This window comes from Drosophila miranda (assembly GCF_003369915.1).
Source record: "Drosophila miranda strain MSH22 chromosome Y unlocalized genomic scaffold, D.miranda_PacBio2.1 Contig_Y2_pilon, whole genome shotgun sequence".
NCBI lineage: Eukaryota > Metazoa > Arthropoda > Insecta > Diptera > Drosophilidae > Drosophila > Drosophila miranda.
The window spans coordinates 36,189,450-36,202,614 of record NW_022881614.1 but is presented as its reverse complement, the minus strand read 5'-3'; the positions used below and the strand labels follow the sequence as shown (position 1 = coordinate 36,202,614).

The following is a 13,165-nucleotide window of genomic DNA, read 5'->3' as shown; positions in this document are numbered from 1 at the left end:
ATAACATCTCATTAACTTTTTGTAAATATTCTAAATAATGTATGTACCTACTCCATATATGTAACATTAAGTTTAAGTATGTATCTCCTGTGATCAATTGTTTTTCCCCTTAAATGTAAAACTAGATTAAGTTGCCACGAAAGGTAGCAGTAAACTTGTTTACAATAAAATAAAAATTTTCCAAAGAAAAAAAAAAAAAAAAAAAGCATAAAAAGGGGCTGTACAGGGCTGGGCTGGGGCAGGGGCGGGGCCACTATTACATTAGAACAGAAAAATAATTGCGAAAACTTCTGTTGGAACTTTCTAAACTTTTTGCTGCGTTCATTCGATGCTTTTATCGCTTTCTGTTCGTGCCACTTGGTGTTTTGGTGGCTTTGGTTTTTTTTCGGGTTGCACGCATTTTTTGAATTCCGCCCCCAACCCCCCGAAAGCCGCTGACGACACTCATTATACGTTCAACTAATAATCATTAATGTGCCGCATTCTGCTCTGTGATTATTGGAGCCGCGCCTTGTGGCGCACAAATTGCAAAAATTAAAATACTTAACAAAACTAATTAAAATCGTGTTGCATACTTTCGAGGAGCCCCGCCCACCTCTCCACCCCTTGTCTTGTCCGCAAAAAGGCCAATCCGCTGACGACTCCAGCCATCGATTATTGCGTCTTGTGCGGGAAACTTTTGCCCATTTCTTTTCACTTGTATTTCCCTCGGGGATGAACCGCGTGGACGCTGAATCGCCTCTATCTGAAGCCTGTCGCGCCTCGCGCCTCCCTGCCTCTAAAGTTCAAGATTTCCCTGCGATTATGGGCTTATGGGCCCCGTTACACTCGCCGCCTGCCAAAGGGGAAGGGGGATGGCAGGGACTGGCAGCAAACATCAAAAGCGTTAAGCAACTTAAAAGCCCAGCCAAGTGCATGAAATGCTCTCGCGCTTTCCCTTCGGAGCCCTTCCAACCCACCTGCACCTGCCCGAATACATAGAGAGAGAGACAGGACCCAGACACTCAGCTCCTGGATGCTGTTGCTGGTGCCGTCTGGGCGGAGCCTAAAAGCATGCAACACATGTGTTGTCGTCGCTGCCGTCAACAGCGGACAGAGAAGAAGAGGAACCGAGCGAAGCAGTGAAAAGGAGAGAACAGCAGCATACGGACGTGACTCAAGCAGCAGCAGAAAATCAGCAGAAATAAGCCGTAACATTAAGAACTTTTGTAAGCACACATACCAGGCCACCGCGATAATAATACGAATAAACAATACTCTAAATAATATCTTACATTTGGGGGCTCAACCAGTCGCGTACTGCCTGTGTAAAGTGGAAAAAATCAAAAATTGTGTCTCATGTCTCAGAAGCCGGCAGCAGACGAAGCGAGACGGAAAAGCAAAAATTCGGTGCAAAAAAACTGCGCATTAGACTCTCAGAAGCCGCAAGCAGAGGAAGCGAGACAGCGAGTGGGTGAAAAAAAGAACCGAGAAAAAAGGGTTGTTTCAAGCCGGCTGCCCACAAGAGTATTGCGCAGTAGAATTATAATGGAAAATACAAGTGGACCACCAGCCGGGAATATGGAGCAAAACGCGAACGAGGAAGCGATGAGGTCAACACTCCTAGAAGAAAACACACAGACGCTCCAACAGCTGGTTCAACTGCTCTCGATGAAAATAAATTCTGATGAAATAGACAAGAAAAATGATGCAAAGCTGGTAGTGGAAAATTTTGCCAAAATTATTCCATAATTCAACGGAGAAAATATGTCGGTACAGCAGTGGTTTATTAACTTCGAGCTAAAAGCTGAAGCATACGGACTAAATGACAAACAAAAATACGTGCAAGCCCGGGCAAAAATGACAGGTACAGCCGCTCTTTTTCTCGAGTCCACAGCAGTGTATGAGTACGGCCAATTGCGTCACAAACTTTTACAGGAGTTCGAGTGTGAGCGTTTATGCAGTGCGCAAATTCACAATCAATTGTCTATGCGAGTGAAGATGGCCGGCGAAAGTTTTCACGAATATATACTACAGATGAAACGCATTGCTGCACGTGGGAAAACAGACACGGTGTCGGTGATTCGATACATCGTCGACGGACTCAATTTAAAAACGGATTATAAGTACACCTTGTATGGATGCAGCTCATACAAGCAGCTGCGAGAGAAGTACGAAATCTAGGAAAGAACGCTCGCGGTTGATGGGGGTTTGGCCCCGAAACAAAAAGACTCACAGCCGTTCGGAAAGAAGTCCAATTTCACCAAATATGAAAGGAAGCAACACTGCTACAATTGTGGATCCCAGGAGCATCTACGCAAGGATTGCCGAGCTGCATTAAAGTGTTTCCGCTGCAATCAGACTGGACACATGTCTAAGGATTGCCCGAGTGCTGCTGCCGTAAACGTTGCATATGAGGAAAAACGCCTGACGTCTCTTAAAATTAACGACGTGCAAGTCAAGGGGCTCATAGACACCGGTGCAGATGTTTCCCTATTAAAGATTTCAGTGTTCGGCAAAATGAGTGGTATCCATCTGCAAGCCAGTTCGTCAACTTTGAGGGGGGACTTGGAAACAAAATCACACGCTCCGCTGGGCAGTTTACGGCAGAAGTGGAGATCGACGGAATGCGACTGGCACACAAATTCCTTGTGGTGGCCGATCATGACGTCGGATGCGAATTGTTGCTTGGACACGACTTTATATCCAAGTTCACAATGACATCAACGCCAGGAAGATATAAGTTTTCTCCCCTGCCGGGGGAGGAAAATGAGGACACCAAACAGATAAGTATTTACAACGTGGTCGAAGCAAATACTGACATAAACATTCCATCGCAGTTCAGAGATGCCGTCCAATCAATGATTCAGGACTTTACTGAAAAGAAGCAGACTGCAGTGTGCCCGATAATGCTGAAGATCGTACCGGACGAGAAAATAGCGCCGTTTCGACATTCGCCAAGTCGAGTGGCCATCAGCGAAGCCGACGTTGTCAAGCAGCAGATCGCTGAATGGGCCAACGCTGGGATAATACGACGCTCATCATCAAATTTCGCCAGTCGGACTGTAATTGTCAAGAAAAAGGATGGGAGCAGCCGGGTCTGCGTGGACTATCGTCAGTTGAACAAGATGGTCTTGAAAGATTGCTTTCCCGTTCCAATCGTTGAAGAGGTGCTGGAAAAACTGGAAAATGCTAAGGTGTTCACCATCATGGACTTAGAAAATGGGGTTTTCCACGTTCCTGTGGAAGAAAGCAGCAAAAAATATACGGCGTTCATAACGAAGGAAGGCCTCTTTGAGTTCAACCGTGCGCCTTTCGGTTTTTGCAATTCGCCAGCAGTTTTCATCCGTTTTATAAGTTTTGTATTTCAAAACCGTATAAATGAAAACATTCTTGACCTGTACATGGACGATATCGTTATACACGCTGAATGCTGATGCTGCAGCTGAATACGGGCTGAAGATGAAGTGGAAGAAGTGCCGATTTCTGCAGTCGACCATTACATTTTTGGGTCATCAAGTTGGAGGAGGTGAAATCAAGCCTGGATTGGAGAAAACCAAAGCCGTCAGCAAGTTCCCGATGCCGAAAAACATAAAGGCTGTGCAGTCGTGCTTAGGATTAACTGGGTTTTTCCGTAAATTCATAAGAAACTATTCGCTAATCGCCAAACCACTGACCAATCTGCTGCGAAAAGATGTCCCATTTAAAATGAGTCTGGAGGAGCAGCAGGCGTTCGCTACATTAAAAGAAGCATTGGTAAAAGAGCCGGTCTTGAAACTTTATCGCAGGAATGCAAAAACCGAGATACACACTGATGCGTCAAAGGACGGGTTTGCAGCGGCGTTGTTACAATGGCACGAAGGACAATTGCATCCGATCTTATTCTGGAGTAAGAAAACCTCGGAGTCTGAAGCACGACAGCATAGCTATATACAGGAAGCCAAAGCAATTTTCCTAGCGTGCAAAAAATTTCGTCAGTACATACTTGGAACCAACTTTAAGCTCGTAACGGATTGCGCTGCTTTCAAGCAAACGTTAAGCAAGAAGGACGTTCCGCGGGAGGTAGCCCAATGGGTCCTGTACTTGCAGGAATACGACTTTGAAGTGGAACACAGACCAGGAGAACGGCTGAAGCATGTGGATTGCCTGAGTAGGTACCCAATTGATGTCATGATGGTATCTTCGGAAGTCACAGCAAGAATTAAGAAAGCCCAGCAGGAGGATACGATGATCAAAGCAGTTTCCGAAATTTTGAAAAGTAAACCATATGACAACTTTAAGTTGAAAGCTGGTCTCGTGTACAAAGTGGTGCAAGGCACGGACTTGCTGGCAATACCGAAATCATTAGAAAAATAAATAATAGCCGACGCTCACAACGCAGGACACTTTGCCGCTCAAAAAACAATGCATACCGTACAGCAGAGCTATTGGATTCCACATCTGGAAGGAAAAGTAATGCAGATCATAGGAAACTGTATAAAATGTATAATCTACAACAAAAAGCTTGGCAAAAAAGAGGGATTTCTGCATCAAATTGACAAAGGATCACAGCCGCTGTATACTATACACGTGGATCACCTTGGGCCTATGGATGCTACTTCAAAGCAGTACAAGTACATCTTCGCAATGGTTGATAGCTTCAGTAAGTTCGTATGGATGTATCCCACAAAAACAACAGGAGCAGACGAAGTTCTCAAGAAGTTAAGGGAGTGGTCTGATGTATTTGGTAATCCGGCACGCATAGTAAGCGATCGTGGAGCAGCATTTACATCTTCAAGCTTTGAGGAGTTTGTCAAGGAAAAGAACATCGAACACATATAGAGCACCACAGGGGTACCAAGAGGAAACGGACAAATTGAACGCGCAAACCGATCTATTCTGAGCATCATTTCCAAATTGTCGTCGGAGGAACCTGGAAGATGGTATAAGTTCGTACCGCGAGTTCAGAGGGCTATTAACAGCACTGTTCATGTGTCTACAAAGCGTTGTCCATTTGAGCTGATGATCGGGGTAAAAATGCGTTGTGGACCGGATACCGACATACTTCAGCTAATAGAAAAAGAGATGGTTGATAATTTTGAAGACGAGAGGCAAAAGATGCGACAAGAGGCAAAAGAAAATATTCAGCAGGCCCAGGACAGATACAAGGAACAATTCGATAAAAAGCGGAAATGCGAATACGGATACAAGGTCGGAGATCTCGTAGCCATACGTAGAACACAATTTGTAACCGGAAAAAAGATGGCCAGCTAATTCTTAGGACCATACGAAATAACCAACGTGAAACGAGGCGGACGCTATAATGTTCGGAAGGCAGCAGACGTCGAAGGACCAAGCAATACGACCACAAGCAATGATAACATGAAACTATGGAGCTTTTCTGTAGAAAACGAGGACGCATGGTCATCAGGGACTGATGACTAATCAGGATAACCGAGTGTAAGAAGGAGTGGGCCAGCTGGCCTATTGAGGGGGCAGCGGAGATAAGCAACAGCAGTAATAACAGCAGCAGAGGAACATCTGATTAGCAGCAACAGCAGTAGTAACAGCAGCAGCAACAGCAGTAGTAACAGAAGCAGATCAACAGCGGACAGAGAAGAAGAGGAACCGAGCGAAGCAGTGAAAAGGAGAGAACAGCAGCATACGGACGTGACTCAAGCAGCAGCAGAAAATCAGCAGAAATAAGCCGTAACATTAAGAACTTTTGTAAGCACACATACCAGGCCACCGCGATAATAATACGAATAAACAATACTCTAAATAATATCTTACACAAATGAGAATCAAAGACATCGTCATCATCATCATCGTCATCATGCTGAGCAGTCCTTACGCACATCCTTGGGCACATGTGACTCAACACACATACATATACATATCCATGCACATCTGTGGCTGTGGGAATATCCAGGGAAGCGTTAAATTTACGCACCAGCCTTGCAAAATATTTGTGCTTTGCTCCCAAAAATATTTCCACAATTTCGCAAAATCTTTTTCGCACTCTACTGGCCCTCGAGTCCCCCGGAACAATCCCCAAATGCTAACATTTTGGCAGGCATTTAATAAGCGGAACAGAACGTGTTGATAATTTTGCTACTACTTTGGCAGCCCTTTGTTCGGGCCTAATTGTTTGTAAAACATTTAATGCAAAATTAATAACTTGAGAAATGTGCGCCAGACCCCACTACCTTTTGAGTGGATGAAAATGTATCTGGGAGTCTGTTTTTTCCGCCTGGCCTTTGGTCCGTTCTCAATATTCGAATTACCTAAAATACAAAGACTTAATCGGATAAAAGGCCAAAAGTGTACACATCTGTGTATTGCCTGTGAATTCCAATGCAATTATTATCATCTTTCACTTGATTTCTCGCCCTCACTCTCTCGCCCTCTCTTACTGTCTCTTATTACATAATTGAGAGAGTCTATGAGATTATTAATATGCAGGCCATTGGCGACAGTCTTTGGCACTCGGACACTCGAGTGTGCGATGAGCTCATTTTGATGCTCCGTTTCCATTCCTAATGAATCCTACAAAGGAGGAACTATCTTTTTAGTTCATCGCCTATAATCGTACAGCAAAGAAAAACAAAAACAACATTTTCTTACCTTCTTCCTGGTTCTTCCACTTTTGCTGCATTCTCTCTTTCTGTTCTTTCCTTGCCGTTTCCATTCTGTCGCTATATTCACACACACACACACACACACACAAAAGCACTATTAAAAAAAAAAAAACAGAAACACAAATGAATTTTATAATTTATTCATATTTTTCTTTCCGCGATCGGCTCTTTTTGTGCGCGAATAATCCACTAATTTTTCCCGCAAGACGCACTTAGCACCAAAGACGCTCAGCTACAACGGTACAACAAATGAAACGAGAAGGCAGCACCAAAAAAAAACGGGACACGTTGACATATATATGTAAATATATGTAATTCTTTCCGGCCATTGATTGTATTTATAATCCTATTAAATTAGTGGTTTAAGTTAGTGGAAGGCGCGGCTAAGAGGCAACGGTACAGCAACTGGAATTTCCAAGCAACTCCACTCAACGAAAAGAAGGCAAGCGAAAGAGAATTAGAAGATCACGCGATGCGTCGCTCCCAATGCGAAAACCGAACGCATCGCAGTATGCGTGTGCATGTGTGTGCAGTTGCGGTTTTTGACTGTTCATGTGAGAGCTCTATGTAAAGCCTCTGTAAGCAATAGCAACGCAATAATGAGCATCAGTATAGATGCTTGAGCGTTGAAGTGAAATGATGAACAGCAGTGCCGTTATGTTTAGGGGCAGCGATAGGGCGGCAGCGGCTCGGATGACGCCCACGCAGGCGGCTGCACCGGACATGCAGCCGCGGTACATGGACAAGCAGTCCTTGGACGGAGGCAGAGGCCCCCGCTGTTGAATGTGATGCCCTTGCCCAGCAGGAGGATGGGCTTGTCCTCGGGTGCGGTGCCAAGATGATTTCCAAGATGATCGGCGGCTCGCAGCTGCCCTTGGCCACCATCAAGAAGCTGTTCAAGCTCTTGGACTCGATCCAGTCCATGCTGCGTACCTCCACGGATACCCCGCAGGGCACAGGGCATCCACCGTTGACTGGGCGAAGATTGTGGGCGTCATCTGATTGGCCGGCGTATCGGCCAGGCGACGGGCCAGGTTCTGCGATTCGGCCTTGAACAGGCCCCGCATCCAGGCATCCGAGTCGGGAGAGTCGTACAGCTCCAGTTTGGGAATGAGTGTGCGGTCCCGACGGCGCTTGTTGGTATTGTAGCGCCAGACGGCCAAGGCGCTCCCCTCGGACGCCTGCTCCGCATACTCCATCGACTCCACGAATACATCTGTGCAGCCCTGCAGTTGAAGGGCACGAGCCCCCACGCCGGCAGCGCCGCGAGCGTTCTCCATTCCCTCGTCGATCATCTCCAGGTCGTTGAAGCCGGCCCCCTCCTGTCCCACGCCGACCACGGCCACCGCACGGAATTCCGCATCCATGTTCATGAAGACACGGCCTTTTCCCAGCTGGCCACTCAGGCCCGTCTCGCGTATGAGATCAGTGATCTTACCCTGGACACGATCGTCAAACTTCTTGCCGGATGGTGTCATCTTGTGCTGGCGGTCGCCCTCCTTGGCGTACACGCCCACCACAACGCCTTTGATCACCGAGTCACATTTCTCGGCGTAGTGCCGTCGCTGTTCCACATCTCTGCGTCTGGCCAGGAATGTGTGCTGGACACGCCTGCACAGGGCGTGCATCAAGCGTACAGACTTCATCGCTTAATGATAGTGACAGTCCCTCGCGACAGGTTACGAAAGTTCTCTTATTTTTCAGACAGTTCCAGACAAATTTTGCTTTTTTTCCGAATAAAAAAAATGAAAAACTAAAAAATAGAATAGATGTGCTTTCAAAAGCTGATTCGAAAGGAATGAGATATCCCAAGGCTCAAACTCTGGCAGGGAAACATTGCCAACGCCTGCTGAGATTCGAGGAATTATTGAATTTCCGAACAAAACGAAGAATAGGTCTCCGAAGAATAGGACTCAAATCGAGGGAAGTATCGAGGGAAGTATTCGCGTAATCAAAAGAAACAAAAGATTTATCCCTCATCGGAATCAGATTGATTTGTCGGCTTGAGGCTGCCAAAGACCTTGGCCGGTATGTCCTTTTGTTCGAAGCGCAGTTTCTTCATGATGAGGCCCTCGTCATCGGTTTTGGTTGTGGCCTGGCCTGCCTCGTCCTGGTCTCCACTCGGCTGCTGCGGGTCCTCCTCCTCATCGTCGTCGTCGTCCTCGCTTTCGCCAATATCAATCTCATCCGGATTGACGACTGTATTTTCCTTGCCCTTGGCCCCGCCCTGGGTCTCGCCGCGCACAAACATGATATTGGAGGCAGCCTTCTCGGCGGGCTTCTGCTTGGCCTCGGCCGCCGCCTGGCGGGCCTTCTCCTCGAGCAGCCGCATGGCATCCGGTCCGGAGCCAGCACCAGCATCGGCAGCCACACCATTCGTGTTCGTGTTGACAAACTGGGCAGCCATCATGTTGACCTGAGTGTTGTAGGTGGCCTGAATGGAACGCTTGATCCGCAGCATTTCACGCATCGTATCCTCGTTGCCATGACGCACCTCGAACTCCTTCCAGGTCTGCCAGAAGTCCGCCGTGATGCGGGGATCTCACACCTGTTGGGACAAAGCAGAAGAGAGCTTAGAATATTGACGATCCAACGGTTAAATGTCGACTCACCTGTGAGCGTAGATGGCCCTGGCTCGATCCACCTCGCCCAGCTTCGTCTCCAGCTCGGCGAATTTGACGCACATGTGGCGCATATGCTGCTCGGGCAGAGCCCGACATGCGGACATGGCATGCCGGGCCAGGCCGTGCTCCTCCTCCAGCTTCGCGTAGAGCAGGTAAAAGTACTTGGCATGCTCAGCGGGACACTGATCCAGGCGCTGTTCGAAGAGGTCCCGGGCCCGCTCCAGCTTTGTGCCCCCGTAGCGCGCGAGGAACTTGCTTAGATACGAGTTCCAGATGTCGTTCACATTCGGCCACTTAAACAGGGCAATGCCCTTATCGTAGGCCCGATAGGCCTCCTCGAAGTAGTTGTGCTCTTCGAGGAACATGCCATAGTTGATGATCACCTGCGGCGTGCAGATCTTCAGGTCGATGATGCTCTCGTAGACGGCCTTGCAGGTCTTGAAGGTGCCAAAGGACTCCTCCAGATCTGCGTACATGGACCACACCTTCAGGGATCTGCGACTGCACTGTGTCCGAGTCGTCGTGATACGCCACCTTCCGCTTGGGCATGGCCGTGGCACGTTGCATCAGCTTGAGGGCTGCCTCTAACTCGCACCACACGGCGCACAGATCCTCCACCTTGACGTACTCCACCTCGGTGCCCCGCTCGAAGACCACGCGGGCGTCCTCCACCTGGCCATTGGACTCGTAGAACTTGGCAAACTCCACCCAGAGGGTGTGCAGCTTTCCCACAGCCAGCTTGGGCTGCACTGTCTGCACGGCCTCGGTGTAGGTGTTGATGATCTCCGTGGGCTTGTCCTCGTACAGGTTGACCCGCTTGTGCCACTCGTGAACGTTGTGCGGATTCTGGCGCAGCAGGACATTGTTCAGCAGCAGCAGACGCCTCTCCATGAGGTATTCGAAGCGCGACAGGCGCAGCTCCACATCGATGTCGTCCTCCTCGGTGGCCCCCTCGTCCTTGGCCACCTCCTCCATGCGCTTGTTCAACGACAGCTCCTCGAACTGCGCAAAGCTGGCCTCGCAAAAGGGCTCTGCTGCCCAAACAAAGGCCAAAAGACCGAGGACCAGGGGGGGCAAGGAGACAATAGAAGCCAAAAGATTGACAGAGGCGAGTGAATTCCGTAAATGTATATAAACGATATTGCGGTTCACATTTTGCACTTTCGCTCAATTAACTCAACTAATTGACATTTGAAAATACATGCGGTGAAAGGAAGTACATATGTACACATGTATGTACATGTGGGTCCGTAAAGGACAACAGCAGGAGATAATTATAAGTGCAGGAATTTTAATTCAACCTTCAACCTCAGCCTTTGCATGGCTCTGGAGCTCGAAAGTGATTTACAAAAGAAGCACTTTAGTCGGAAACACAAACATTCATTCCCCACCTCTTCACAGCACTTGACCAGAAACAACAGCAACAACAAAAATCACAATTATAAAGGGAGTCAGGGCGAGGCATACTCTGTCAAAAAAACAATATACGAGAATAAATAATTAAACCCATTTTCATATACGTTTCTCCCGATATTATTCTCTAAATTGAAATAAAACAACAGGCATATATTTTCATTTGCTTTGAACTAAAAAACTTTTAAGATTAGCCGAAGTTGACTTTTTCGGTATTTTTCGTTATTTTTATAGTCCTGTTTGCCTTTAGTATTTTCTCCTATAAGAAAGATGATTCTTGGTAAAAGTTTATTCCCTTATTTGCCTGCATACTTAACATAAAGCTAACAAAATGCTATCGATCTATTTTGTTTTATATCTTTTTAGTTCATCGCCTATAATCGTAGAGCAAAGAAAAACATAAACAACATTTTCTTACCTTCTTCCTGGTTCTTCCACTTTTGCTGCATTCTCTCTTTCTGTTCTTTCCTTGCCGTTTCCATTCTGTCGTTATATTCACACACACACACAAAAGCACTATTAAAAAAAAAAGCAGTCAGCAAAGAAATTCCACTGCTAAATTGGTAAGAGACAGTTGCCGTTGGGAAGCAGCACGTCGTGTATCGCGAGCAGATCAAAAGAAAACGAAAACCAATTTTCGATCAAACTTTTTTTGTAAACGGAAGAACCTTTCGTCTCAGTGCCGCAAAGTCATAGAACTCCAGTGGTTGAACCGAAACCGAAAAGTCAGAGCGAGTTAGCGGAAAGGTAGCGAGATCGGCTCAAATTTTCGGTCGAACGCAGAAGGAGAGAGAGTGCGTGTGGACGGAAGAGGAGAAAAGAATAGGAAGAGGAAGTAGAGCAAATGAGTAAAATAATGAATTTATAATAAGCTAAAGATAAAAAAAAAACATACCTATTATTTCCACTGCAAAGGGGTAAGGGGGATTTCGTTGTGCTCTCCTAGGGCGAGTGTGAGTGCAAGTGCCAGTTTACACATACAGGTACAGTCTCGAATCAACTTTCATAGAGATCGGTTGTGTCGCGCTTGTGCAAAGTTGTTTTCTTTATTCTGCTTTAGCGGAGCATTCTCTTCTGTGCGGTGTCGGCAATTGGACAAAAACAAAAAACACATTTGTGAACGTTTTTACAACTGTATTCACTGCCCTTCGGGCAAGACATTCCCCTCAGTCTGCGCACAGCCGCACAAGAGGGGCAATAAAAACTTCGCTTATCAGCTACGGTATAATGAATGCGAATAGTTCATCTGACTCTCGGCTTAGAAATAAGCGGACTGATCATGAGAGAATGCTTCTAATATCAGGCAAATTACCTTCTGAGATTCGTTCTGAGTACCGTTCAGAGGCTGAACGCTCTACATGCACAGAAACCACAACAACAGTAACATTCACTAGTGCCACCAACAACACCACCTACACCATGGCAACTGCTACAATAAGCAGTATCTGCCCTGCAATAAGCTTTGATAGCCAAGAAAACTCCATATCCACATGCCCCGACGACACTGAGGCAAAAACACTTCGCACTGCTGCCGAACGACTTCTGGATGCTCAAAAACGGAGAACGGGCAAAAGAAAAAACGATCAGACTTTGTCATCTAAATCTAAACGAGGGAGCGGCGGCCGGGACCTGGGCTTGCCCCCCACTACAAGCCAACAGGCAAACACCAACAACAGATTTTCCATTCTTGACACGAACATCCCAAGTGATAGTAATAATGAGGAAGTTCGGATGAATGTAGATGCAGACGCTGGAAATGACCAACTGGATGAACACTTTTATGAAGCAGTTAATACAGGCCAGTGTCTTCAAGGAGAATCAACGAGCTCTGGTAATCAGCTTAAAGGCCCTCCAAAACCACCGCAAATAGTTGTCAATATTAGCAACTTAAATGACTTATTTGATGTCATAAAGGACGTTGCAAATTTGAATAACGTTGTCGTCAAAGCTAACCAGGGGGAAACGGTCAGAATCCTCCCCAAAGACAGTGATACCTATAGAGCAATTGTGGATTGTTTCGATGCCATTGGAATAGAATTCCACACATACCAATTGAAGACTGAAAAGCCTCATAGAATTTTTGTAAGAGACCTACATCATAGCACCCTAAACAATGATATTACCGCCGATTTTAAAATGTTGGGCTTCGAGGTCCTTCACATCCATAATCCAAGCTCAAGGACTAACAAGGACGAAAAACTTAATATTTTTTTCATTAATATTAAGCCTTGTGCAAAAATTAACGAAATTTACCAAGTCAAGACCCTTTGCCGCCAAAAAATAAGGACTGAAAGGATGCGAAAATCCACAGAGATTGCTCAATGTCGTTGATGCCAGGATTTCGGTCACACAGCCAAATACTGCCGCCGACATCACAACTGTGCCAGATGCGGTGAAAATCACCAAACCTCACAATGCACACGCCCCCTAGATCCACAGCCAACCTGCATTCACTGCTCTGGAAGCCATATGGCCAGTTACAAAGGATGCCAATGGTATCAGGAGTTTCTACGCCGATCAATGGGCTCC

General features: G+C 46.5%; 1 protein-coding gene and 1 pseudogene across 1 annotated transcript; both read right to left on the bottom strand.

Annotated features, from left to right (window-relative positions):
* Nucleotides 1-7,495: 7,495 nt before the first annotated feature.
* LOC117193977 (cytosol aminopeptidase-like) lies at nucleotides 7,496-8,245 on the bottom strand. The gene has a single exon (XM_033398624.1). It carries the CDS (start codon nucleotides 8,243-8,245, stop codon nucleotides 7,496-7,498), a length of 750 nt encoding a protein of 249 aa, XP_033254515.1.
* Nucleotides 8,246-8,553: 308 nt separating this feature from the next.
* On the bottom strand, nucleotides 8,554-11,085 carry LOC117193976 (annotated as a pseudogene).
* Nucleotides 11,086-13,165: the final 2,080 nt, after the last annotated feature.

Excerpts from the sequence above, each read along its gene's own strand:
- LOC117193977 (XM_033398624.1), bottom strand. The coding sequence starts at position 8,245 with ATGAAGTCTGTACGCTTGATGCACGCCCTGTGCAGGCGTGTCCAGCAC.